This window comes from Danaus plexippus, chromosome 4 (genome assembly GCF_018135715.1).
Source record: "Danaus plexippus chromosome 4, MEX_DaPlex, whole genome shotgun sequence".
In the NCBI taxonomy this organism is placed as follows: domain Eukaryota; kingdom Metazoa; phylum Arthropoda; class Insecta; order Lepidoptera; family Nymphalidae; genus Danaus; species Danaus plexippus.
In genome coordinates this window covers 2,729,332-2,756,609 of record NC_083538.1, presented here as the reverse complement: position 1 = coordinate 2,756,609, position 27,278 = coordinate 2,729,332, and the positions used below count along the sequence as shown (strand labels likewise).

At 32.0% G+C, this 27,278-nt stretch overlaps 6 protein-coding genes and 1 long non-coding RNA gene across 9 annotated transcripts; 3 read left to right on the top strand and 4 right to left on the bottom strand.

Annotated features, from left to right (window-relative positions):
• Positions 1-267: 267 nt before the first annotated feature.
• Positions 268-6,154, top strand: LOC116768353 (T-complex protein 1 subunit delta). Its single transcript, XM_032659045.2, has 11 exons — positions 268-493; positions 915-967; positions 1,048-1,137; positions 1,236-1,403; positions 1,694-1,835; positions 2,564-2,772; positions 3,168-3,307; positions 3,528-3,732; positions 4,001-4,283; positions 4,704-4,903; positions 5,734-6,154. Exons 1-11 carry the CDS (start codon positions 388-390, stop codon positions 5,749-5,751), a joined length of 1,614 nt encoding a protein of 537 aa, XP_032514936.2. The 5' UTR covers positions 268-387; the 3' UTR covers positions 5,752-6,154.
• On the bottom strand, positions 6,146-7,381 carry LOC116768355 (mediator of RNA polymerase II transcription subunit 8). The gene is made up of 4 exons (XM_032659049.2): positions 7,044-7,381; positions 6,731-6,976; positions 6,504-6,600; positions 6,146-6,414 (listed from the first exon to the last, which is right to left on the bottom strand). Exons 1-4 carry the CDS (start codon positions 7,206-7,208, stop codon positions 6,176-6,178), a joined length of 747 nt encoding a protein of 248 aa, XP_032514940.1. The 5' UTR covers positions 7,209-7,381; the 3' UTR covers positions 6,146-6,175.
• Positions 7,382-7,776: 395 nt separating this feature from the next.
• On the top strand, positions 7,777-8,661 carry LOC116768608 (rRNA-processing protein FCF1 homolog). Its single transcript, XM_061526275.1, has 2 exons — positions 7,777-7,918; positions 8,008-8,661. The coding sequence occupies exons 1-2, from the start codon at positions 7,916-7,918 to the stop codon at positions 8,620-8,622; spliced, it is 618 nt and encodes a 205-aa protein (XP_061382259.1). The 5' UTR covers positions 7,777-7,915; the 3' UTR covers positions 8,623-8,661.
• On the bottom strand, positions 8,657-11,640 carry LOC116768607 (DNA methyltransferase 1-associated protein 1). The gene is made up of 8 exons (XM_032659360.2): positions 11,204-11,640; positions 10,935-11,098; positions 10,627-10,845; positions 10,406-10,537; positions 10,058-10,324; positions 9,370-9,511; positions 9,139-9,293; positions 8,657-8,976 (listed from the first exon to the last, which is right to left on the bottom strand). Exons 1-8 carry the CDS (start codon positions 11,406-11,408, stop codon positions 8,863-8,865), a joined length of 1,398 nt encoding a protein of 465 aa, XP_032515251.1. The 5' UTR covers positions 11,409-11,640; the 3' UTR covers positions 8,657-8,862.
• Positions 11,641-16,069: 4,429 nt separating this feature from the next.
• On the bottom strand, positions 16,070-20,987 carry LOC116768799 (uncharacterized). Its single transcript, XM_032659637.2, has 9 exons — positions 20,854-20,987; positions 20,250-20,479; positions 19,595-19,694; positions 19,389-19,519; positions 19,019-19,316; positions 18,753-18,935; positions 18,400-18,477; positions 17,937-18,091; positions 16,070-16,177 (listed from the first exon to the last, which is right to left on the bottom strand). The coding sequence occupies exons 1-9, from the start codon at positions 20,966-20,968 to the stop codon at positions 16,121-16,123; spliced, it is 1,347 nt and encodes a 448-aa protein (XP_032515528.2). The 5' UTR covers positions 20,969-20,987; the 3' UTR covers positions 16,070-16,120.
• Positions 19,701-21,010, top strand: LOC116768800 (uncharacterized). 3 transcript variants are annotated; one of them, XR_009753473.1, is made up of 3 exons: positions 19,701-20,187; positions 20,270-20,422; positions 20,868-21,010. It is a non-coding gene; the product is annotated as an uncharacterized LOC116768800 (long non-coding RNA). The 3 variants fall into 3 exon arrangements; XR_009753471.1 differs by having other exon boundaries at positions 20,270-20,390; positions 20,868-20,999; XR_009753474.1 differs by having other exon boundaries at positions 20,270-20,442; positions 20,868-20,960.
• A 1,309-nt stretch (positions 21,011-22,319) lies between these two features.
• Positions 22,320-26,868, bottom strand: LOC116768802 (retinoid-inducible serine carboxypeptidase-like). The gene is made up of 9 exons (XM_032659639.2): positions 26,734-26,868; positions 26,412-26,635; positions 26,236-26,335; positions 26,020-26,150; positions 24,482-24,788; positions 24,219-24,410; positions 23,634-23,711; positions 23,215-23,369; positions 22,320-22,845 (listed from the first exon to the last, which is right to left on the bottom strand). Exons 1-9 carry the CDS (start codon positions 26,783-26,785, stop codon positions 22,783-22,785), a joined length of 1,302 nt encoding a protein of 433 aa, XP_032515530.2. The 5' UTR covers positions 26,786-26,868; the 3' UTR covers positions 22,320-22,782.
• Positions 26,869-27,278: the final 410 nt, after the last annotated feature.

Genomic DNA, 27,278 nt, shown 5'->3' with positions numbered 1-27,278 from the left:
TAAAAAAAAATTTAGAATTTATATAACTATTCTATAAACATCGACAACAGATAGATTTTTTATAATTATATATTTTTTATAATATTCTTAGCAATATTGGTGATATAAAAAAGAACATATGCATAATTATAACTTAGTTAATTTTATATTTATTAAAAATGACTAAAAACTACAATAATTCATTATACTATGTCACAAATATAAAATACGTGCATTATGTCATAGTTCCAAATTTGGTCATTTGATTTTGACATAAAGAAAACAATAATTATTGTCAATGTCAAATTCCATAGAATCTGTTTATGATTTTTGTTCAAGTTAATTCTAATTTAAATCGGAAAACATCAATAATTTCGTTCAACCTAATCACATATAATTTTCAAAATAATGGCTCCTAAAGCTGGTGGTGATTCTGCTAAAGTTAATTCTTCTGTATACAAAGATAAAAGTAAACCTACAGATATTCGTCTGAGTAATATAAATGCCGCAAAAGGTAAGATATAATTCTTTTTTTTCAATTACAGAATAAATAAGATATATCAATTAATTTTAAAACTTTACTAATAGAAATATTTCTTTAAGAAATGTGAAGTGCCGTATCATAGTTTTTTGTTATTTTGCTCTTCAACAAAAATTCAGCTGCTACGATTTTTGTATTTTTTTTACATAAATACTACATATTTCTCGAAAAACCTATATTGATGAGGTGTACAATACACTAAATAATCGCTTAAACATTGTTTACCGCTGTTTCTTTACATTAAATTTTATAATAAACTATAACCCTTTTGTAAGTACCTTTACATTTCAAAAGGAATAATATGTTCGTGATGTAGTAACTTTAAAAAGTTTTTAGTGATTTTCGTGAATTAACTTCAATAAACAAAATTTTTTTAATTTTCTTCTCTTTACAGCTGTCTCAGATGCAATTCGGACAAGTCTTGGCCCTAGAGGCATGGACAAAATGGTAGATACACACGAAAAGTCTTATTTAAGAACTATGCAAAAATAACATATCCTAGACAATAATTTCATCGAATATTTCAGATTCAAGCTGCAAACGGAGAAGTGACCATTACAAATGATGGAGCAACTATTTTGAAACAAATGAGTGTTATTCATCCAGCAGCTAAAATGGTAATTTTAGTTTACATTCAAAATTTTAAATAATATCGACCTGGACTACTAGTACTGCAGATATAATAGATATATGTGGCTTAATCACAATTTTTCAGTTAGTTGAACTATCGAGAGCTCAAGATATAGAAGCTGGTGATGGTACAACATCAGTGGTTGTGATCGCTGGAGCACTGCTTGATGCTGCTGAGAAGCTGTTACAAAAGGGAATTCACCCCACTGTTATATCCGATGGCTTCCAGAAGGCTTTACAGATGGCCCTACAGGTAATAAAATACCTATTGCAACTTGTATTTACAATTATTATGTTTAATATACTAGGTACTTGTGTAATTTACAAATACTCAATTAATATATGACTTTTTATTTATATATATACTATGATGTAACAATTTCGAGTTGACTTGTTACACATATACTTTATCTTACCTTCATTAAACAGTGTTTTCATAAAAATCCCTCATATAATATGTCCATTGATTTCTTATTAATTTATATTCTTCATTCATTCATGGAGAAGAATATTTTTTTAATTTTTCAATAAATTTACTTGCAGGTTATAGAAGGAATGTCAACTCCAGTTGATTTAAGCAATGAAGATGCACTTTTGAAAGCTGCTGCTACTTCTTTGAACTCTAAAGTAGTTTCACAGCATTCCACTATATTAGCTCCAATTGCTGTTCAAGCCATCCGTGCAGGTAATATAAGTATTCATATATACATATATATGTGTGTGTGTGAATGTATGTATATGTGTGTGTGCGTGTGTTGCTTAGTTTTAAATGATTACATTATTCAAATTAATCTCTGTAATAATTAAAAAAAAAAAGACAATACATGCTTAAATAAAAATGAAACTGTCCCATGGATTAGGTTAAAAATATTCCTACATTGATTTATTGTTGTGTGTAAATTTCTAAAATATATATTTCTTTTTCTAATTACAATATTTTTCTCATAACAATAAATACATTTTCAAAATTTAACATATATATTATTGGAGTTAAAAAAAAATTGCAATGGTTATTACAATGTATGTGACATGTGTGTAATTTTCTGATATATATGTATATGCAACAAGTAAACTGAATTCAGTATCAAATAACATTGCAAATTATCCATCCATTGCTATTTTTAAATTAAGACGGATTTTTTTTTATCGTTTTAAGGATTTAATTTGATGTAATATTACTACTAAGTAAAATTAGTCAACATACAAACACAGAAAGATGATAATTTCTTTGTAATAATGTCACAGGAATATAAAAACTATGAATAAACATGAGAAGTATTAGGTTTCTACACTAAGAGACTCAAATAAGCGCTTATTAGTCTAGCTTCCAAACCAACAGTCTTCATTTAATAACAGAATTTACTGATGAGTAAAGTAGTAATAATTAATGATATATATGTATAATATTTTTAGTAATGGAACCAGTTCCGAACGGCGTCGGCGCACGTGTGGATCTCCGCGATGTGAAGGTGATTGAACGTATTGGTGGAACAGTGGAAGACACTGAGCTTGTCCAAGGACTGGTCATTCCTCACAGAGCCTCCAACGTGAATGGACCTCACCGCATTGAGAAGGCTAAAGTGGGCCTCATACAGTTCTGCATCTCACCACCAAAAACTGATGTAAGTTCAATTTATTTTCATTCTTTGTAGTATATAGTTTATTAGGAGATGCACTTTTTTTTTCACTTCGCTCGAAAAAAGCCCACGGTGCACATTTTGTTGGACATGGGTTTCGTTTTCCGGTTCTAAAATCGAAATTGGTGGTCCGATCAAAATTTTTTTCGGTAACAACCATCCCAGATAAATGGGCTATCCAACAAAAAATTCCTCTACTCGGTCGGATAGTCGGTTGCCGAGGCCGTCACCGTGGATGAATGACCCGAGTCAACGCGCATCACTCTAAAAGAAAATTATTTATACAAATCTGCATTCATCTAGATTACTATGTAGCAATGATACTACTGAGATTGGGTACATTATACATATATTTATTTATGTGTTGGTTACTTTAACAGATGGACCACAATGTTATTGTATCGGACTATGCTGCTATGGATCGCGTGTTGAAGGAAGAACGCCAGTACATATTGAATATTGTGAAGCAGATCAAAAAAGCCGGCTGTAATGTGTTGTTGGTTCAGAAGTCAATTTTAAGGTAGATAAACTATTATATACATATTACATAGTATGTATTCGCTTCGTCATACAGATTGAGATTCTTAATGCCTGAATTATTTATATTAGCATTAAATTAACTCATGACAATATGTGTACAGGTTAATAACTTTAAAAAATTGTTCTAGATTTTTACTATACTGTTGTGTACTGTATAAGTAATGTGCCAATTGTATGTTTATAACTGAATGTAATTTCAGAGATGCTCTCAGCGACCTGGCCATTCATTTCTTGGACAAAATCAAAACTATGGTTATCAAGGATATTGAGCGTGAAGATATTGAGTTTGTGTGCAAAACTCTTGGATGCCGTCCCATTGCTTCCTTGGATCATTTCACAGCTGAAAATCTTGTCAACGTAGACCTTGTAGAGGAAGTGAACGAGCCATCCGGGAAGTACATCAAGGTATAAAAATAATTTATGATTTATTATGTAATAGGTATATAAGCAACTGTTTGTTTCACAGTGCTTACTTGTAATCACTTAATCTTTAAATTAAAAAAATTAAAATTTTTTTTTTTTATTTGTATGTGATTTTGTATCTTATGAAAGATTTTCTCAATACCTGGATAATGGAAATATTTATAGTACAGCTTTACGTTGTAGCAATAAAGTTGTATTCTTAATATATTTTTTTTTTCATGTTAATTCTTTTTTACTCCGCCTTTTATAGATGACAGGCTGCGCCGGGGGTGGCAAGACCGTGTCGGTTTTAGTCCGCGGTACATCTTCCGCTGTGGTTGCGGAGGCGGCTCGTTCGTTGCACGATGCTCTGTGTGCTGTCCGCTGTGTCGCTCGCCGTCCAGCCCTGTTGCCGGGCGGTGGCGCTCCAGAGGCCGCCGCGGCCGCTGCTTTGGCTCGAGCAGCCATCGCAGCCCCCGGGGCTGATCACTACTGCCTCAGAGCGTACTCGGATGCCCTGGAGGTCATACCCTCCACACTCGCAGAAAATGCAGGTACGCTGAACCACGTTACATTGTATATATAACAGTTTAATGATAATTATTCCTTTCATTTCCAACGTATTGTTATTTATAGTATTGATAGTACATAAACTCCATAATATGAAAGAAATTGACCGGAAATCTATTTTTAAACCAAAATAAACGAGACAGTGTTCAAGACTATTTATGTAGCTGTGTGTTTTGTAAGAAATCATTTTAGAAATAATAACATTTTCATGCTTTTGAGCACAAATTAAGCACGCATACTATTGGTACTTTTAAAGTGATTTAGCAGATTTTATTGCTTAATATTTTTTTGCGATGTCTTAAAAAATAAAGTGTTTCAACAAGGAATTCGTCACATTGCTAGAGTATTATGTTATAAGGTACTAATTGAGATATATTATAAGAACGTATCAATATATTCGTCAGGTCTGAATCCTATCGAGACGGTGACGGAGCTGCGTGCCGCTCACGCGTCCACGTCCTGTGCCGGCTCCGGCGTGAATGTCCGCCGCGGTCGCGTCACTGACATGAGGCACGAGAACGTCTTGCAACCGCTGCACGTGACGTCATCCGCTCTGGGACTCGCCACTGAGACTGTGCGGGCTATACTCAAGATTGACGACATTGTGAGTTATCTCCTTACTACATGTTCCCCACCACCAGCTGGTATAATGATACTTAATACACACAGTTTGTATGTTTACTTTTACTGGCTGTACATGTAGCACTAGACACGGTTCCTTGGGAATCCAACATCCCCAAAGACCATACTATCAAGGTCAATAAATATTACGAGCTCACAAACGAACTCACTCGAAATAGGTTCGTCGTGGATTTGTACGCGGTAGAAGTTGGAGCGAGAGGTATATCGGCAAAACCTCTCTAAAACCTACTAAAAGACTTGGGCCTGTCCAGAACTAATATAAGTTCATTCTTAGAACGTACTTCGAGGTAGTACGTTATCTTCAAATTTGATTAGGTAGAGAGAGGGGCTTGGACAGTGGAGGTGAGCGTCTAACGCGCGTTAGATAGGGGCCCCTTAAACCTACACCTGGGCCGCAAGTCCCAGGCACTGTTGAAGCTCCTCTCCCTGCGACGCGATGGACCCTGCACCCGTACGGCGAATCCATTGAAAGCTAAGAGGTTTCGTCTCTGTATAAACCTTTTAGTTCTTGTAAAGTTATATTAAGGGTCTAAAAAACATTCTTATATACAATTTGTCGTTATTAATGGTATATAATCTTTTTAACATTAATTTTAATGTAAGATAAAATTCCATTTTGTATTCAGAAAGTTGACTGCATATATGGTTTATAATTTAAATAGATTAATATTGCTACATTTTGTTCCTAGGTAGGCGACTATTAAACCATTTACTGATAATTTTATGAATTAAATTATCACTAATATATTTTTAATTTTTATTGCTAAATTGAAAACCTTATGTTTGTTACAGGTCAACACAATCAACTAAAGACTCGAAAATGAATGTGAAGAACGTATATCAAGTATTAATTCCTTCTCTTATTTAACATTGGGTGTTAAATATCTATTTTAAAGTAATTGCATTGCACAAGTTTCGTTTTATGTATTGATTTATTTGCAGCATCTTGCTACCGAGGTCGTTTTAAGTTTGAGTTACTCAACAAGATTGTTATTCCTGAACATGTCTGCAACATGTTCTCAATTACTGATACGATATTTCGCACATTCTCGTCTTGTTCACTTAAAGGCTTTATTAGTAACCACTTGCTAGATTTTATTTAACTTTAAACTCAGTGATATACTGTCACAATTGTATTGTGCTGTCATTGTTTTTAACTAGGACATGTATCAAAACTAATTTAGTGATTAATAAAAATACTGAATGAAAATAATGTTTTATTTGTACTTTTAAGTTATCGTTGATAAGGGTGTATTTGGTTGGCGGCTTTGATGTTAGTTTTAATAGCCGATGGAGCTTTTGGCATCGTCGGTTGAGCGGGACCCATCTGTGGAGTGGGCCCACGGGCTGGACCCATGCCTGGTGGCACTCCCTGAGGTACCATTGGAGGCATACCAGGTCTCAGGCCTTTACCAGTACCAACAGCTGTTACAAGTGCATGTGTGTCAGCGATACTGTGTGTTGGTTGCATGCCTTGAAGATACAAAAATCAACATTCAAAATCATATATTATTTTCAATACCTCAATCAATACATAGTTTTTCTTCTGGATACTATCTTACCTGCAGATCTCATAGATTCTCCTTCCCAGTCTTCTCGGCCCTTTGAGATTATCTCCCACACATGACTCACAACCTTGGTAAACTGAGCTACTTGCTTCTATTAGAAAAAATGTATATAATGTACTTTTTACTACCACAGACTACAAGATATAATGATGATATAATATAACAATACAATATGCTGTCCATCAACATACTGTAGTCTTATATGTATATAAACTACCTACCTGTGCAGTGTCATAGCTAAGAGTGTTTGCTTTATGATTTAGCTGCTGAAGACGTTGTTCAGCTTGTGGTTCAGGCTTAGTTCTTAACAAATCCGGCACTAGATCGTGAGTGCAAGCTGGCACTCTGCCTTCACTAAGTCGAGCTAGTTCTTCATCCCTCTCACAACCCAATTGTAAGGGTAGAACAACCACAGAACGCAATGAAGGCGCCAATTCAGCTTGAAGTATTTTACTTAAACCTGTTAACTGATAAATTAGAAACATTTAAAACTGATCATAAATTTCTGTTGGTTTTTTTATATAAGTAACTTACATGGCCTGATAAAATAGCATAATTATCCAAGAATGTAGGCCAGTTAATTGTTTCATATTCTGTTTCTAATTTTGTTATTAGTGCTTGGATAGCGGTTTTCAAATCGTTTACTCGGTTTAATATTGCATGCAAAGTAGCTTCAAGTTGTTTCTCTTCGCGTTGCATGTTAAAATAAATAAATAGTATATCTTATCACAGTACACTTATTGAGTATCAATCACTTAGAAAATATAATGTAAATAACAAGACAATAGTATTATTCACTAAGCAATAATCTATGGAACTTGGAAATCTACCAAATAATGTTAAAGGTTTAACATACATATACAGAATATCATAAGAGATTAGTATTTACATGAATGTCAAAATTCAAATGTCAATTACATACACAGGGTAAATCACTAAAACAGATTAAGAATTCCAAATTTTATTTACACTATAGGAATTAAGCAGAGGCTTTTGTCTTTATCAATATTTGTTACGCAAATAGACAACAACATTTTATTTCTAAATGTGCTTACATATCATATTAATATTTCTGAAGAATTGCACTGTAAATGGTTAACATCACGGATAATTTCAAAGCTAATTAAGAATTGTTTGGGAGGGTCTTGAAATCAAAATTTTTAAAACGTGTTGTAATTAGGCATTATAATTTATATAAGTATATTTGCTATATAATTATAATTATATATATATTTTTTTACATTACATTTCCATTGACATCTTTCAAATGTCACAATAAAATCATAACAACATGTGACACTTAATAATTAAAGTTTTCTTCACGTGTATCACAAACATAATTGTTGATTTTTTTGAAAATTGAATTAAAACGTATATTTAAAAGCAATCCCACTATCTATTCTAACATGGTGAGTACCATAAGTATTTATGAAATGTATTAGCATTCTTTTGTAGTCTAACCTACACTTAAAATCTTGTTCAAATTCTTTTTCTATAGGGCAAACAAAAAAAGACTAGAAAAATCGTAGAAAAAAGGTTTGCTAAAATGAAGAAGATTATAAACCCTAACGATAATAGAATAAAAGCTAGTGATCGAGCGGATCCTAAGAAAAAGAGGAAACCAAATCCAAATGAAGTCAAAATTCGTGAAGTGCCGCAAACGAGTTCTGCCCTGTTCTTTCAATATAACACACAATTAGGACCACCATATCACATATTAATTGATACAAATTTCATAAATTTTTCTATTAAAAACAAGTTAGACATAGTTCAAAATATGATGGACTGTCTCTATGCAAAGTGTATTCCATATGTGACTGATTGTGTTTTGGGAGAATTGGAGAAACTTGGAAGGAAATATAGGGTTGCGTTACGAATTATAAAAGACCCAAGGTTCGAAAGACTGGCGTGTATGCATAAGGGCACATATGCTGATGATTGTTTAGTGCAACGAGTGACACAACATAAATGTTATATTGTGGCTACAAATGACAAAGATTTAAAGCGTAGGATAAGGAAAATTCCCGGAGTGCCTATTATGTATGTCGCCGACCACAAGTTTACCATAGAGAGAATGCCTGATGCTTATGGTGCACCAAAAGGTGCAATTTAGTATAGGATAAGATGATAAGAAATAAACTTATGCCTTTTATATGCCATTTTCTTTTAATCATTCTATCTTTTTTACAGACAAAAATTCTACATTTTTAAACACCCTACTTATACATAGAGTACTTCATTAAGTTATTAGTTATTTTTATTTACTAAATAATATTCTATTATTTAAATGTAAAACAGTTTTGAAAGTCTATGTTTTTCTGAACAGAACAACATATTGAAGTCTGTGTAAATACTATATAGTAGTGTTCAGGGCACTTGGTGATCCAACCACATCAATAATCTCTCCGAGGGGTTTTATTTCCGCATCCACATTGGTGTTGCAAATTGATGCTGGTATTGTTAATGTCTGTCAATAAAAATGATTTATTAATTACCATAAGCAAAATAATCTTTTATAAAAAACTGTCATGAAATATTTTCTGACATTAAAAAATTATTTTACAAGTAGTATTTTAACCATTATGAATAATGCCATTATTATTACTGTGAACTTAGTAAATAAACTAACCTTTCCAGGGTTCAGAGCTTCATATTGGTGTCTTAAAGCCTGCAATTCAAACTCACAAGACGCCAATGCATTTTTCAGATCTAATGCCAAAGCTAGATCAGAACGTAATTCATTAAAATGTTTACAAATTGCTTCCGTCGGTGTTGGTGCTATATCTAAAAACATAATAATATTTTAATGTATAAATGAAATCGAGTTTCTATTATATCTTTTTATTATTGTTTGATTTACCAATATTCAAAAGTCTTAATTCCTGCTCTATTGCTTTAGTCTTGCGCTGTCCTACGCCAGGTGGCAGCTTCATACGTTGAGATCGCAACCAAACGCCTGCACCCCGAGCCTCAGGGAACTTTATACCTGACCATTCCACAGTCTATGGACAAAAATAAGCAATAACATGTACATGGTTTTTTTTTTAAATATGCTCAAAGAACACTGGCAACACCAAATTTCTTTTTATACAAGCCTTATTGAGATGAATTAAATTTTGTAATGATTCAGAATTGTATTGCTTTTGGGTTTGAATACATATCTTTAAATTTACTATTTTACCTTAAGTTGCTTGAATTAAAATTCATTCAATTCAAAATAAATTCATGTTTTGCTTAAACGAATTATTTAACAATAAAACTAGGACTTTCGTATGTATTACGAGTTTTTCATTATTTTTAACTTATACTCCCGACGCGACGTTTCGGTTACTTTGCAGCGCCCGTAAAACGCTTAGTACATAGGAAAATATTCGTTTTATTCAAATGAATACTTGTGAAAGTCTTAGATATCATAAATTTTTAACTCTTGGTGACCGAGCTTTGCTTGGTATTTTTTCAGGTAAATTATGTTGACAAATGTTATCCGCTTCCTGTTGCTGAATCCGTTTATGGTGAAGAACATAGTAATTATTTAATGTAATTCTCACCACAGTTTCAACAGTTCGGACTGGTCGTTGTTGTGCTGTTAATTTTTTCTTATGCAATTTTCTATCATGTCGTCTAGCAATCGTTGATGTTGAGCCAGTGGGAGTGTTGGCGCCTTCGTTCACAACACTGGTTTGGTTACTAACAATACCATTCCCACTGTCGGCTCTAGAAATGAGTTTCTGTAAATCTTGGGTCTTCCTTTCTCTTTCACGTTTTCTTGCTTCAATTTTTTTCAACTCCGCCAATAACATTTGTTCTTCATCAATCTGTAAGTTGTAAATTTTAGTAGATATATATATGAACAGAAAAATAAAATGTTCTTATTATTTTATTTGCATATATATTACCTGTTCTTGAGTCCTATCAAAGAGCCTTTTCAATTGTTCCTTTCTTTTCCTTTCATGTTCAGCATCGTAATGGTAAACTCTTTTCTCACCATTGACCATTGTTACGGAATTCGACCAAGGATTCGTTTTCACCTGGTCCATATTGTAAAGATTATTTTATGTTGTACGAACAAAGATTATTATATTGACTTTGCAAACATCTTAGTTTTGAAAAGCCTCACCTTACTTAAAATGGCACAAATATTATAATATCTCTCCTTCAAGTCCTCAACACTTCTGTCTCGGAAGGCAGCTCGGTCCCATCTATCATGTATCACAATGAACCGCAGATCAAACCTTTGACACAGATCCATCAAGTGGTCCGTCTCGGCCTGACTCCAGTCTTCAGATTTCAAATACTGATTATATTCTGATTCTGAATAGGATGGGATTGATACTTGCTGAAGTATAACAGAAGTTGTATTAGTTCTCCACACTTGTAATATTTACAAAACCATTCATAATCATGTCACATCTGTAATAAACCTACCTTATTGAATTGTGCAAATGGATACTCTTTTGCCTCATCAGATGCCCTCTTCCAATGGTGAAACACAGCATTGTCTTTGCGTGCTGGGTTAGTGAATGGTGCCCAAACCCATTTCCTCACTTTTCGCATACCGAGTTTCGCTTTAGTTTGTTTATACGCTTTACCTGGAAGTGCAGTCTATATAAATATTTTTTTTAAAGCAAAACATCTTCTGTTGTGACTTAACAAGATTATTTACGTTAATAAAAATAAGGGATTTATTGTGTTACCAGTGTCAGTAGGTAAGAGAGGAGGCAGATCCTTGTTATCATTGTATAGTAGAGCAAATACTTCACGGTGCATTCCCTCCGGACGACGCACCGTCTTGGCGGTAACATATTTTTTTTTTGCTTTGTCTCCATGGATGATACTGTCTCTTGTTATTTCTGAAGCTCCAGGTTGTTCTATATCTAATATATCCAAAATATCTGCCATTTTAGATGAATTATGTTATTACAGTGGTCCGTGCACAGTGTTTATAGTTTTCAGTGTGAGCTGTCGTCAGTCTTTTCACTTTATGTTAGAATACAAATTTAAATTGGAATTATGGAAAATTTAAACAGAATGAAACATATTTTAATTGTTCTAATCTTAAATTAAATATTTAAGTTTCACTAGTTTAAAATGTCTTATTATGGCTTTAAAATTTAAGTGTATCCATAGTGTCAGTTTGACAGCGAATGACAATAATTTAGTGTTGCCAACTTTTATAAATTCGAGTGGACTAGTCTCATTTCCAAAAGTCCCCAGTAAGTCTAAAACTGATTCCATCTGGGGTGGATTCAGAATTATATTCTAGGATACACAACAAGCGAGTCTCTTTAATTTATTTATAATTAAAATAAGTATGATACTTTTAATCTTTTTTTAAATGTATTATCATCAATGTCATAGTCACCGTCTTTGTTGTAAGACTATTATTACCTTTGTTTTTAGTATACATTGGAATAATTCCAACAATATAGAAAAATAAACAATCTTTATTTCGGTTTTCAACCGATCTCTTAAGAGTATCTCTTACCCGTAGTTAGACAATGTAATGTTTTTAGAACATACTTTCGAATTAAGAATTTGAGTGTGGTTATGGCAGTATAGCAATTGCCAGTTGTGAAATCAGAGAAAAAGGATTGTTTCGGGGTGATTACTCCAAAATGTTATAGTATAAGTAGTGTTATCCCACTTAATGCAGTTAAATTATATCTTTTTTGGAGCATGCCGGCTATGAAATCTTTGCTTAGACCTGATATTTGTTAAAAAAATATATATAACAAATCCAAGCCTTAAAATTGTGTTTATTTGTATTCCATAGTTGTCAAAAAAGTCGCTAAAACATTTTTGTACTAAAATTTTTGTTGTCTCAAAGTCCTAAGTTCTGTCCCCAAAGTCATCTAATTGGAAAAACTAAAATTGTTTTATATCTACTTAATGTAAATTTAAAAGAGGTATTTGTAATATAAGGGATTTTTAAATTAATTTTTGTGAAGTATTTTAGCGAAATGAGATTTTTTGATGTAAATTTCTTGGTTGCGCAAATTGTAAATGTATATATTTTTTGATAAGGTACCATTCAATTATGCTTAAAGAATGTAAAATGTTTTACATTAGATTAGTCATTAAAATGGAATTTAAATACAATTAGTTTCTAAACATAATAGTGATTCATTGTTGTGTTCACTTGAAAAAAGTTTTTGTAATTTTTTAAAATTTAGATCAATACTAAATTTTATAACAATCATATCGTTTAAATATCTGCACATGATAAAGGAGTAAGAAGAATAATTTCCTCTGTCACGTCACTACAACAATAAACACTTAACACACCTTGAAAGAACTTATCTTCGTTAAGTTTGATTTAAAAAATATACTGTTGTCATATTTGTTCATTATTTTGTAAGGGAGTTGTTTATCATCTTAGCCTAACATTAACTTGTCTATTTATAATTAATTGATCTAAATGCTGTAATTATTAATGTTTTAAAATTATAACTTCTTAATTTTGAATATTTAAATGAAACTAGTTTTTTTTACATACCAAGCGATTTATTATATATTACATGTTATTTATTTTATTAATTTTTTTTAAATATATTACATTTTACCTGACATATCGGTTACTTTACAGCAAGCGTGATCAGGTAAACCAGGGGTTCTCAAACTGTTTTTATCTACTGCCCACTTTGAGGATAAATTATTTTTTAGCACCCCCATTTTTTCACCTTCCGAAAAACCACTATAACTTATCCTTGCTAAATGAAATTACAAATAACCCCCAAGCCTCTACACAACGTCCCATTTTTTCCGGGTTTCTTAACGCCCCCCTTTCGGCCTGCATCGCCCACAAGGAGGTGTGATCGCCTGTGAAAGCATAAATTAAAGCAAAATTTTATTCAAATGTGTACTCCCGAAAATCGTAGACATCACCATAACTTTGAATATATTTCACCATAACTTTGTTACTACAGCTCGAACATGAGCTGGCTCTACCGGGGACGTACCACCTTCTCACAGAAGATCGGCGTGAAGTAGCCTCTAATGGCTACGTTTTGTCCGATGAGTGAGAGAGCCGGTTGTCCTTTCCTTTCTCCCACTCTTTCCTACAAAGGATTTTGATGTATTCAATTACCTTTTGTCCTGCATTCCAAGTCTCTCTTGAAGTGTTGAGCGTGTTTCATTCCTGTCCAGGGAGACCCTGCAACTGCGGGTCGGATCGGGGGTCTTTCCGTAACCCGTGCCAGCGACACACAAAACTCAACTCTCAATTCAGACCAAGGGCAATGTTCTTTGACAGGAAGATTATTGAACCATCAGCATCCTTCCCTTCACCTCAAAGCTGGCAACGCATCCACAACACCATATTTCAAATATCCGTGGACGATGGTAACTACCTCCCTTCAGGTAGGCCGTCTCCCCGTTTGCCTCTTTTAACATAAAAAAAGTTTCTTTTATTCAAAAAAATACGAACTATCGCTAATTTGTAAACAAAAGTATTTTTTCTATAGAAATCGTTTATCGTTCAACTAGCCCATGTATGTATGAAAGGTTTTCTTTTGATAATTTTTTACACGATTTACGATGAAACATCTCGAAGTTTCTCTCGATAATGACAAGATATTTTTATTATTTAGGGTAATATAGTCCATGTTAATCCGAGAGCCCTAATTGTAAATCGATACATTTGTTTTGGGTATAATTAGCCTTTACGAAGAAAATTAACAGTGTCTTTCATAGATATTTCACCTTTATTTCTATATTTAATATGTAATTGACCGTTATATTCCACTCGATAGGTTTTTTGTCGATTTGGTGTTGTATAATTTGTCTCAATATAAGTGTAAGTGCGAAAGATAACAAAGATATAAATAGTAAATTATATACGTGAGAAAGATATATTTTATATTAAGTTTGTTCAGGCTGCACGCAAAGTGTAAAAACATTCAAATGAAGTATTAATTACGACAACTTACTTACTATTATTCGAAAACAGGTTCCGTCAAATTCTTCAATTCATTCAGGTAACATTAAGAATTTGAAACCTCTGCCGGCATTTATTATCCCTTATTCATTTATATTATTTTTTTGACATATTTTCAATTTAAGGATTATGTATCGAAGACGCTCAATGAATTGAGATTATTTCGGTATATTTTACCAATTAACATTGGCTAAATAGGGAACCATTTGTTTTTTAATGCTATTTTGACATAAAAAAAATTTGGAACATTAAATTATTATACCAAATTACGTCTTGTATAAACATAAATAGTGCCTTTAAAATATACTTGAGAATAATGACAGGAAAAAGGAATTACAGAACTTAAATGAAAATTGTGTTACAGTATTCACCCGCGCAATGCAGGTTATTGAGAGCCAGCATATTTTAAAATCTTACAAATCAAAATTTAAAAAAACATATCCAGTCCCTTTTCCTTAACACATGTATCGGCTTAACTTATTAGTAAGTACCCATTAAAGAAAAGCGAGCAGAAAAATGAAAAATACACGTTTTTTTGAGAAATTTACTTTAAATCTTTATCATCACCTTTCTCGGCGACGGCTTATCGTTTATCACTATGTTGCACCAAATACTTACGCAAGGAGAATCTAGACTATCCTTAAAAATCTTTTACCTACACCTAGAGTAATTGTCACTTAATGTAGAAAACCATTCATGTAGTGTGTTTGAAACATGATATAACGATATATTTTAAATTCACCAACAATATTATGGATTAACAATTTCTGATATCAAAATTGATACGAATAGTACAATATCAGCTGCATATATAAATCTTAAGAGTAAAATACAATTAAAATAATAGTTTTGTACATTTATCACTTGAATAAGTAATTAATTGTTGCCATATCAAAAGCAGGCTGTCAAATGAATTAACGAAATCATAGTCACAATTTTAATAACTTTAATAATTTTAATCTGGATAAAGATATTTTTAATTAATGTAATAAATATAAGTCTAATTTACAACTAATGAGAATACAAAATCTGTCAAGACGCAATTTATTTAGATTTAATACTTCGCTTTTATCCGAAATTATTTTAAACTTTTATAACTGATCCGTTTGCGGTTACAGATAGAACTTTATTTCGGATATGCGATAGTTTTGGTAACAATTACAGAACTTTCTAACATCCCTAATGTCAACCATTAACTTGCGCATAATGAGCCCATTACAATGTGGATAGCCGTTAATATTTCAAGTGGTGCTTTTAAATGCTCGATTGAAATAAGAAAAAATGAAATGTCAGTCTCATAGCACAGTGAAACTTGTTAAATTCATTTATATCGTAGAACGCGAATAGTTAAAAATAAAGTTTGGTGAACGTAGTTTTATTTTTTTTTTAAATTTTTAGTATATTGCGTATATCTAGTAGGTAGGTACACGGTTAAACTAAAAAGATCTATTTGATTAATTTCTTCTTACACCCATACACTGCTTTATTCACCCGCATAATATTTAGAATAGTTTACGATTATTATCATTAAATAATTTTGTAGTTGGTTAGACATAAAGTTCTAATATATTGTTTTTGACTTTAAAATATATTTAAAGGTAAAGGAAAATAAAACCAATAAAAATTTAAAGTGAATATTATATTTATAGTTGCCAACATTTTAAAAGTAAAAGATTCACGACGTTGCAAAATGCAAAAGTGACTTAAAAGCGACAGGATTTTCCAGTGGAACCTGAAAAAAAGTATTTATATGTATATTAAGAATGTTTATATTCAATGTAAATGTTGTCGAACTAAATTTATAGCACTTAATAATACACATACAATTCTTTTTAAATAACGGTCACCGAATATTTTTTTGTAAAAATGTTCTGTGTATGTCATATGAATATATACTCTATATTTAAAATTTATAATACGAACCGCGAAAGCTTTTATGTTCGATTCAATTCTTTAACTATCCCTTTCGTACCAAAATGTGAACACAACGTTCCGCCAAAGTCACGTACAATTCAGTAGACACTAAGAAGATTGCTCCGTGCATTTGTGATTTTTTTAATTTTCCGACTGAAGTATTCACTACTCGAGAAACGAATTTAATTTAAAAATAATATTAAAATAATAGAAACTTTTTTGTATATTATACAAGGATACAATAGAAATTTATATATATATATATAATGATTGTAAGTAAATTTTTAAAATGTTGTGAGTTAAAAGTAGATGGATAGGGAATGTTGTGGAGTGAGACACCTTAAAGGGTTGAAGAACTTTTGGATATAAAGAGGAAATGGGAAACAGTATCACTAAGACCTAACATGTAGTCCCACTAGCTGGCCCAAATTTTCATCTCGAGTGAGAGGCATTATGTGCTTTGATTACCCAGATACAAATTGAAAGGAACGCGGCCGGAGAAAGGACAACAAGCCCACGTGGTCGGCAGCATTGTTGGAAGAATGTGTGTGAGCACCTCACAAAATTTTTCATAAGGTATTAATTCTGACATAGTCGCTTCACCCTATCTACTACTCCCAGATATCAGGATTGAGGATAGAACTGATTGCATCTTTAGACTTCTCTTGTGGAACGACATGTTTAGGAGTTTGTCTACAAGAAGGACGAGTGAGCTCCACAAAACCTACCCGTATTACCTGGCCGCTATCCCTAAAGTACATATTTTCTTACTTTAAAAAAGTTGCATGCAAAGGTTACAGTGATTTTTGAAGTTGCAAAGAGTTTTCTTGAAGGCTTTGTGGGTGGATTACTTATTATAATTTATAAGGTGTTTGTTTTCCTTGATGAACATATTCTAATGTTCAAAGTAATGTTCATATTTTGCCTTATGGTTCTGGCAGATTCACTGCGAAGCCCAAATTTAGTGTATGTACAATTTTAAGAATTCTCAGTTCAGTTTTCAGTTTCTCGATGAAAATTACGACATTTTGTATGTTTTTGGACGGCGGAAATCTCAAGGTGGGAACGCGTTTCGTTTAACTTTAATGTGAAGGCACTTAGCACAGACAAATTGGACGCTGTAATTTCATACAGTATTTTAAATAATAAATCATTTAATATAGTTCCCAATTTTTTTAGAACAGGAAAATATGAAATATTTAGGGAGGAAAATATTGGTGTATTGTTAATTATTTGAAGCGAATTTTAATGAAATACCTGTGGAACAATTTATGATCCAGTAGGGATAGTATTTGTTATGAATTAGGAAAATAATAATAATTTTGGTCGATATGTTAACTATGCAAAATAGAATGATTGAATTTATTATTTAAGTATATTACAGATATTTTTTTTTTATAATTGTACTCTTATTATAAATTATTGACATAGAATATAATCCATTTCGTTGGTTTTTTGCCTTAAACGAAATGTTATATAATAAACCTAATTAAGTAATGGTTAATTTTGAATTAATTTGTCGTTTTTTTTGGATGTTCCTTTTTTATTCTGAAGGATTTATTATTTGACTGCCTTACCATAAGTCCAGCTACGTTTATCCAATAGAATCGCAGTTTATCGGTTATTCTAGAATATCCTTCCAGCAACCCGTTCAATACCATTGGCCTCCTTGTCTGATTTAGGAATTCTTCTTGACCTTGCCAATTCAGAGTTCGGATCCACTCCCACTGACCTGAATTAAACATATTTTGATTAAATTGAACATTGCTACAATTTTGTTTATTTTCGATGTCTTCTAAAATCTAATTTTCAAGCTCCTTTGGGAAATACAAGCCACTCTATTGTAGCTCGCAATCTTTTGAAAAGGGAACAAAAAATGTTACGTAGTCATTTTAATTATAGCAAATATTTATTACTTACACACATTATTAAATAATGTATCAATACTATGTTGCGATATTTTTCATTTAGTTTTTACTTTAGTTTAATCATGAGAATGGAATAATTAATTAAGGCTGTGGAATAATAACAAAGAATTACCTGGAGTATTAGAAACCGCATCCAAGTTGCCGTTATAAATAGTAACGTTCACATTTGTTTCATTAAGAATGTGCTCAACTGAAAATTAATAAAAAAATATTAGTATACCTATACCTACATATACAGTTTAAAGTAAATCTTGAACATGACACAGATGAAGAAGATACATAGGTACTTACGTTATTCGGTGTTAAATTTTATTTATACTATTTAAAATAGAACAGTTTACAGTTGATGTTTTGAGAGAAATATTTAGAGATTATCTAATATTTATACATAGTTTTATGCCTTGATTTAAAATCTATACATATTGACAAACATTTTATATTATATGTTAGAAACAACCTGTATACCTGCATGAACAATAGGTTTCATATAAGAGCTCTTAAACGCTTGAATAGCTTTTTCCCGTTGTCCGTCGTATCTTATCTCATTTGAGATACCTAGGGCTGGTCTAACTACAGTGTCCATAAAGACAGAAGCGTTTTGACTTAAACCAAGTATTCTGTTTACGTAATTGTTTTGTCCAAAGTAATCTTGAATAAATGTTAGTAAAGAATTAAATGAAATATACGTAAATTGTTCATAGTAACCCAGTGATATATTTATTAATACGTACCCCTATTTGATTCGCGCGTAAGTTTTTCAACAATATAGTTTAAATTGACGCTAACGGCTCCGGCGTTGTTATTAACAAAATTGTCTATGGATGAAAACTGATCAAACGCCCGCTCAAAAGATTCTGATTGAACAAGCGAGTACGTAAGGTTTGAAAAACTTTCAATTTCTGTTCTACCTCTCCCATCGATGTAAGCGAGTTCCTCCAAATAATATCCAAGTTTCGTTAACGCTAAGGCTGGTGAAATAACTGGATTGCCTAAAATAACTCCTTTGATTTGATCAGACACGTTATCTTCCTGAAAACATATTGCTTATATTTATTAGTTTCGTTATATTAAATATATTTTATAAAAAACAGTTATACTAACCATAGCTAACTTTGTAACTAAAGGGATCACTAAATGCGATCCGTCTCCCATGCTACATAAGTAAATAGGAGATTCCCGGTACTCGTTGTGTACATCGTAAAATGATTGAAGCATTCTCCACAAACTCTCAACTAAAATGTTATAAGTGACGTAAATTATTTAAATAAAAAGGATTTAATTAGGAATATGGAATTCCATAGATTTACCATTTTCATCTAAACTTGGGAGATCTCTATCTTCTGATTCGGCTGTACTGAAGCCGGTCCCAATGGAGGCATCGACAAATAGTAAATTATAGTCATTTACCTGTAACATTTTATCAAGATATAATTTCTATATTTACATTTATCTCTTTGTTCCATTATTTGTCCGCAATGATCGTTAAGACAATTTAAATGGGACTTTCAGATTATGACAAACTGTTTATTATAATAAAATTGCGAGAGGTTATGCTAAACATCTTTAGGGTTCATTTAAAAAAATTTTAAACGAATTTAATAATTTTATTTAAATAACTAATTGTGAATAACCATTCAATATAGGTAATCATTTTCAATCGCATCAATTGTTCCAAAAATAATTAGAGTAATTCAAGGGTCGGTATAATTATAATACTGAAATTATATAATTGATCAGTTGTGATGGAGAATTTCCCACAATTGTATATTATAGTTTAGTATGAATTGACGTATCAATATGAAGTGGGCAACAATTATAAGAAATAATATTTCTAAGTACCTACGTATAAGGCATTCTCGATAAAGTAGATTTCTTCATGAATATCAGCTGTCTTCAATGAGTAAGTGTTTATGTGACTTAACTGAAAATTTTGTCGGATATTTTGACAAACTAAGTACCAACCAGGGAATCATTTCTCTTAGTGAGATGCACGTCGTACGGTCCGAACATGCCGAAGTTGGCGAGGAAGCTTGCTGGGAGCCCTGTGACGCCATGGAACCATAACAACAGAGGTCTTTTAGTTGGGGTCTCGGCAAGGGTTGGGTAAAACCACCAGAAGACGTCACCTTTGCCACGTACTCTTGTGAATGCTGCCGTATAGCTGACATTGCCTATGTTTTCTCCCTTCAATTCTGCCAAAATAAAATGAATACTAATACTTAGTTTTAAAGATATTGTTCGTTTGCTATGATTATAGCAAATATTAGCAGAAATTCCTTTAGTTAAAAGTTAATAGTTTTGATGTATTTAGTAATATAAAGAAGATTATATTATATACATGTATCACAGTCATCGTAAAGCCTACTTTTTATCAGAAATAATCATAAAGATCTATCAATAATAAGACACAATGATTATTTTTCTTTTTATTAAGGGTTTCCACCTCTTGTGGGACAACCGATATTGACAGTGTCAATAATAGCAACTTTAAAACAGAAGCTAAAGTTACAGAATTAGGAGGGGTACATTTATTTAGTATTTTTTTACTATTAATAGAAAAACTTACCTATTATTTCATAGGGCGGATCATCAGAGGACACCAACCACCAAATCAGAACGCCAAGCCCGGCAACAGCAACAAGACCTATTGCAACTAAAATAAAAATAGTTACTTTGCGCATGACTCTTAATTGACTTACATTCACATTCACGTCGAACTGTTGACCAAGTTTTTTGATAAGATTATTAACTTTTATCAATATTAATAATATTAATACTCGTAGATAATCTTAATTCAAAATAATTACACAATATTTAAAGATATTATTATTATCGCAAATAAATTTTTGTAATTAGTTTATTTATACTTACTGTAAATAACGTTGATATAAAATAACGTAATTATATTAAATAGTAGTTATAAATGTTTTGGGCTACAAATTTGTTTTTTAATTAAAAAAAAAAGAAACAATATATATTAATGTATTGAGCTATTTGATTATTTAGTAAAAAAGATTTATTTGAAACATCTTGTAATATTTGTCTATTTTATTTTTTTCATGTCATTTTTTTTTTATCTGCACGTAATAACAAAAAACTTGTGAAAAAAGGGTCATTTTTTTGTTATTAGAATTATAAATAAAAATAAATACAAAAAAGGTATGTTGGTTATTCTGGGCAACAAATCTGGGTCGGTATAGAAAAGTCGGTATTTGGCACTTCAAAATTATGTGCTTTGAAGCAAGAAAGCAAATATGTAACAGTAATTTATAACTGTAACGTGTAAGGGTTGGGTAGCCGTGGGATCAGAAAGAAAACGCGGGAAAGGCAACGCGAAGGGAATGCAAAATAATATGAACGTGTATTGACATAGTACGCTTTAAGCCTAAGTAGTTATAATTTCTTGGTAAAGTAAATCAATCACAAATAAAAATGTTTCTGTACGCGGACAGATATTATCGATGACTTAAGATTAAAGATAGACCTTATCTAAATTAGTGTGCAAAGAAAATGGCCATAATTGTTTCTTTTTTCCAACGAATTCGTTTTATATTTCTCCCAAACTGACCGTTGTAATATTCAGAAATCTGGTTCTGAAAATCCTGAAATGTAAGCATTTCATCAAGTTTCAGTGAAAACAATAATTTTGCCTGTTTTTTTGAAAAATTAACTTAAAAGAATGCGTTTCACTTCCAAATCAAAATAGGTTCTATAAAGTTTCAGTCAATAACCAATGAAGTACAAATGATGTTTTTTATTTTGGTACAATATCGATGCAAGACCGAAAGCCCAATTTTGCGTAACGGAAATAGTATTACGATTATAAATAATGTTTCTATATAACAATTAGTAGTTGTTTTCTGTTTGAATGTTATAAACACGATACCAGACGGAGATAGTATAATTACAGCTCATTCGAGATTTATAATATAATGTTACATTGTAGAGCAACTGTTATTCGTTACCTAGAATAATTACGGTTGGATGCGATACAGAGAATCATAAGGATACATTCTTAAAGAAGACACTATGTTGATTATAGTCACATGTTTTTATTTAGTCGTGAATGATAAAAATAAACTGACGTCATACTGAAGATGACGGAGTAAAGCGTGTAATATATTAGAAACATCACACAGACATGTTTATATTTTAAAAGCGATGCCTTTTAATAAGTGTAATTGTATCGAAGAACAAATTGGAAATTGTGGTTTCAGTAAAGCTTAGTTAGTTTGAGAAGTAGCTGTTTCAGTTCTTATCAGATATCAAGCTGATTATGAATTCACAATGAGAGACTTAAATCCATTATGCAGCCCCGAGCCAGTTTATTAATTCTCTTCTTTATAATGATCAATACAATATGATAAAGTTATACATACTTCATAAAGGACATATTTTTACGTTAATATTGATAGATGTTTTAATTAAACAATGAAAGGAAAAAGCTTTGTTTATATTTTTAACCGATTTAATAATAATGATAGTGTAATGTATTTTAGCCAAATGAAGTCATGTCACGTAGGAAGGCGCTGCTTCCCGCGGGATTGTCTCTAGGGACCTGCAACGTTAGTTATGATTAGATACTGTAATTTATTTCTGAATCACATAATCTCATCCTTCTTTTTATTTACAATATATCTGTATAAACTTTAATCTACATATGTATAAAATAAGTATATTTCAAATATGTGCAATGTATGTATATCAAACAAAAATATTATGGTTGGATTTCTATACGGGTTCAGAATTTGATTACAATAGAAAGCAATATAATAATATCGATATTACTCAATTTGGTTTCGATTATTAGTTTATACGTTGCGTATGTTGATGTAATCTAATAAGTAATATATACAAAAACCATTTATATATATCGAGGACAATTGGAATGAAATTTTTTTCTATCTTCTATGTGCATTTAACTTACACTGTGTCCGGCTAGATTTATCCAGAAGAAACGAAAGTTTCTGTAGGATTTGTAGTATCCTTCCAATCGATTGTTGATCCAGATTGGATGGCGGGTAGCGTTTTTGTAGCCTTCAGCTCCCTGCCAGCGAAGACGATCCACCCATAAGATTTGACCTAGACAGTTGAATTTTATAGAATATTTGCAATTCACCTAACCTTTCTCCTTATTATTAAGTGCCTAGAACATAATTTGTGTTCTGAAACAACATTCTAAATCTCAATAAAAGTAGAAAAAAAAAATTTTAAAATTTTAGTGTGTGTGAAAATTAGCAAATAAGTTATGAGCTAATATTAAAAATAGCTTTGGATGAATTTGAGACAGTATTTTTTGGATTCAGTTAGAGCATTTTAAATATAGACCTAATAAACTGTACTTACCTGTGGTACTACAAATGAGGTCGAGATTTCCATTGTACTTTGTGATAATAATGTCCGTTTCGTTTAGAAGCTTCTCGACTGTAAATTAAATATTTCATAATTTCAACTTCTCTGTAAACGTCAGTAAAAATAACGCCGTTTCCTGTTTCGGCTGTTTGTGAGTTACAAAAATAATTAAATGTGTCCAGGTTACGCAAAAAAACTAATATTTACAAAACCAGGTGAAAATAGTGATTTATAAATTCTCATTGAAACCTCTAAAATGTGTAAAAACCGAATTATTTAGTTATTTAAAATAAGTTTCTAATTTATTATTATCAACATAGTGATAAGATTCAGTGAAGTATTTTAAAGAATTTCCATAAGTTTCTGTATATGTCATACAAATAAATTTTGGGAAAAAAAAGTTTTTTACAATTTATATTATAACTATATATGTATATGACATACATACATTACATTTTATATAATGTAAAAATATATGTGTAATTTTTCTGTTCAATTATTTTTTATTGTGTCCTGTCGATAATGGTGTACAATAAAATAAGATAAAACTATATGTTCTGTTATATATTATTTTCTTACTGTTTTCGGTCACCGGTTTCATAAAATCCGTCCTGAGAGCGTGAAATACACTGTTTGACAACGCAGTCCAGGTGACATTGGCTGGGATTCGAAGAGCTTCCTTCACTCTCGTGTTCATTAAGGTATTAAGAGTATTTCTTGATCTTCTCGATTTTCCATAAAAACTATCTGGCAGCATAAGTTTTTCTAATTCTAAAAGAAAAAAAAAATTCAACATATTTGTTTATAGTTAAATAGTCGTATTTTCAACAAAATTTTCCTACCATTATCAAAGGTCTGGGGCACTGGATTTTTAGTTAATATATTGTAGAAGTCCACTCTAGTTGTTGCTTGTAAAACAGCCGTTTGGGTCGCAGACCATTGAGCAGTTGCACCTAGATATAATCCCTCGTTGAATAACCGTTGAGTCTCTCGTGCAGATGTTTGTATTTGTTCGTATCCAGTCTGGTCAACCAGACCAGCAGCTAACAGCAGTGGTCCCCAAGTGAGAGTGGAATCTACTGGACTTATCCAAGCGTTGCCCATAGCTATTCCTCTTAAATTCGATTTTATCGTTCCAGCAATTTCAGCCTATGAAAGTAATTGTAATTAAATATATAAGTATGTACCAAATTTAGTAACTTGAAATCAAATTTTATTTAAGTCGTACGCGTTGAAGACATATGTATTTTAAGAAGTAAAAAAAATACACCTGTAATTAAGAAATTTCTTACATGAAAGTTTGTATATAATATATTAAAGAAAAATTTTAATTTATTAGATCAATATAAAAAGTATGGCTTTGAACCATTACAATAACATGTAGGTTGCTATATTTTATTCATACATTATTTCGTGAAGAATCACGTGCTTTGTATAAATTTAGTTAGACGGTGTAATGTATATATATGCTACAAACAGATAACACTCACATATTCTAATCTATACAAACATATAAATAAAGTTTGTTTGTAATATTGAAGTTATCGTTTTTTACTACATGCTTATAGTTATATATGTATACGGTGCATACACCAAAATAACATATAAAATCCCAGAGGATATTTGTGCGACGGCGTCCAAACCGGACACATTTTTATATTCGCGAATTTTAAAGCGTGTTGTCATAATAGAGCTTACGGTTCCTTGGTAAACCAACATCCGCAAAGACCATGTCATCAAGGTCAACAAGTAGTACGAGCTCACTAAGAAAAGGTTCGTTGTAAATTTATACGCGGTAGAAGTAGGAGCGAGTGGTAAAAAGCCAAATTTCTCTACAACCTGCTACACGACTTGGGCCTGACAAGAACTAATATCAGTTCATTCTTGGAACGTGCGTCGAAGGCAGAGCTATTAAGTTCATTTCAAATTTGGTTAGGTAGAGAGAGGAGCTTGGACAGTGGAGTGAGCGTCTAACGCTCGTTAGATAACCCCTTAAACGTACACCTGGGTCGTAAGTCCCAGGCATTGTTGAAGTTCTCCCTGCAACGCGATGGACCCGGCACCCGCACGGTGAATCCATGGAATGTTGAGAGGTGTCGTCTCTTTTACAACTTTTGTCTGTCTGTCTGTTTATTCAAGATAATGTCAGTAATGGCTGGATTTATTTTGATGGGACTATTATTAGTAGGTAGCTGATGTAATAGGCGGTAACTTGGGCTATTTTTTATCCCGTTCCCGAATCCTGTTTCCGAAATTAAGCGTTATCATGCGCGATAGGGATCCGGGGCTTGAAAGAGTTTTCAATATTTTTTTTACGCATACAGAGTCGCGGGTAACAGCTAGTTTATATATGTAATTTGATTATTCATGTGATTAGTACCTCACGCATTCGGATACCCATGTCAATCGCCATCTTTCCGCCGTATGATTGTCCGTAAATATAAAGTGGCACTTCTTCGAACTCAGGATTAGATCGATAAAACCCTTTCATCAATTCGACAAAGTCGAGAGCTGTAATATTAATGGGAGTGTTAGCTTCATTTACTTCAGAATGTTTCATTTGAATGTTTTATACAAAATTGTATTGTAATGGTACCTATTTGATCATTTGTTGTTGTCAGATAAATAGGATCATCGACGTAGCTGAAACCTGTACCAACGGGGTTATCGACGAAGATGACGTTAAAATTGTTCACCTGGAAACATAATGAAATAAAAATATATTTCGATAAAAAATTAATAATAATTTAATATAAAATAAATCTTTTTTACCCAAGTGTAGTTTCTTTCTTGCAAATTCTCATCAAGTGGACCAAGTATTTCGAAGTTACCAATGCCTGTAGAGGAACCACCGGGTCCACCTTGCAGCCACACGATGAGAGGTCTCTCAGTGTGATTTGATACATTAGCGGTGGTGTAGTACATCCAATAGAACATGTGTGCTCCATCTCTCACAGTCACATACCCGAAATCTTGTTTGTAATCTCCGAATTGAGCTGAGTCAAAGAAACAAAGTATACAAATATCATGTCATTGTGTGCTTTTAATGAAGTTAAAACGTAACTTGTGGAGTATTCCAATCTTAATGGCTTACCGTTGACATAAAATGCCGTTGTTAAAACTGATAATATTTTTAGAACAAACATCCTTATAGACTATGGTTGCAAACTAAATAAAATTTTATATTATACGACAATTGTACTAATCTGATAAATGTATTAATGTTTTGTAATAATAATGTTGTGATTAAATATTTATCACTAACCACTTGAATTCAGATAAATTTGCCGTGTTTTTACGTGATAATACTGTAAATATGATATGAAAGGAGGTTAATATAGTATTGTACAAAAAAGAAAGGTGTTTTATATATAAAAAAAAACTTTTTTTTAACTTGCAATGTTTTTATGTTTGTTGTGGTCAAATAGTGATATTAAATTTTGAAGTAGATGTTTTATAACTTGATAGAGTTGAAATTTTGCGTATAAGACCGGTTTGGATGACAATACATACATGTTTCCTTTGTGACGTCATTGATAATCCAACGTAGCGGTAGATCCAGCGTTCAGATTTGTAAATCGTCGATGCACACCTACAATATGGATAAGACATGAAAGGGCTTGCTTCGAATGACGTAGA

Excerpts from the sequence above, each read along its gene's own strand:
- LOC116768799 (XM_032659637.2), bottom strand. The coding sequence starts at position 20,968 with ATGCGCAAAGTAACTATTTTTATTTTAGTTGCAATAGGTCTTGTTGCT. Across the intron at positions 20,480-20,853 it reads TCCGCCCTATGAAATAATAG|AATTGAAGGGAGAAAACATA; the intron begins GTAAGTTTTTCT and ends TTATTTTGGCAG. Across the intron at positions 18,092-18,399 it reads TGCGGTTTCTAATACTCCAG|GTCAGTGGGAGTGGATCCGA; the intron begins GTAATTCTTTGT and ends TGTTTAATTCAG.
- LOC116768802 (XM_032659639.2), bottom strand. The coding sequence starts at position 26,785 with ATGTTTGTTCTAAAAATATTATCAGTTTTAACAACGGCATTTTATGTC. Across the intron at positions 26,151-26,235 it reads AACAACAAATGATCAAATAG|CTCTCGACTTTGTCGAATTG; the intron begins GTACCATTACAA and ends TTAATATTACAG. Across the intron at positions 22,846-23,214 it reads TAAATCTAGCCGGACACAGT|GTCCCTAGAGACAATCCCGC; the intron begins GTAAGTTAAATG and ends CTAACGTTGCAG.
- LOC116768355 (XM_032659049.2), bottom strand. The coding sequence starts at position 7,208 with ATGCAACGCGAAGAGAAACAACTTGAAGCTACTTTGCATGCAATATTA. Across the intron at positions 6,977-7,043 it reads ATGCTATTTTATCAGGCCAT|TTAACAGGTTTAAGTAAAAT; the intron begins GTAAGTTACTTA and ends CTAATTTATCAG. Across the intron at positions 6,415-6,503 it reads AGAATCTATGAGATCTGCAG|GCATGCAACCAACACACAGT; the intron begins GTAAGATAGTAT and ends TGTATCTTCAAG.
- LOC116768607 (XM_032659360.2), bottom strand. The coding sequence starts at position 11,408 with ATGGCAGATATTTTGGATATATTAGATATAGAACAACCTGGAGCTTCA. Across the intron at positions 10,325-10,405 it reads TTGATAGGACTCAAGAACAG|ATTGATGAAGAACAAATGTT; the intron begins GTAATATATATG and ends TACAACTTACAG. Across the intron at positions 9,294-9,369 it reads ATTAAGACTTTTGAATATTG|ATATAGCACCAACACCGACG; the intron begins GTAAATCAAACA and ends TTATGTTTTTAG.
- LOC116768353 (XM_032659045.2), top strand. The coding sequence starts at position 388 with ATGGCTCCTAAAGCTGGTGGTGATTCTGCTAAAGTTAATTCTTCTGTA. Across the intron at positions 2,773-3,167 it reads TCTCACCACCAAAAACTGAT|ATGGACCACAATGTTATTGT; the intron begins GTAAGTTCAATT and ends TTACTTTAACAG. Across the intron at positions 3,733-4,000 it reads CATCCGGGAAGTACATCAAG|ATGACAGGCTGCGCCGGGGG; the intron begins GTATAAAAATAA and ends CGCCTTTTATAG.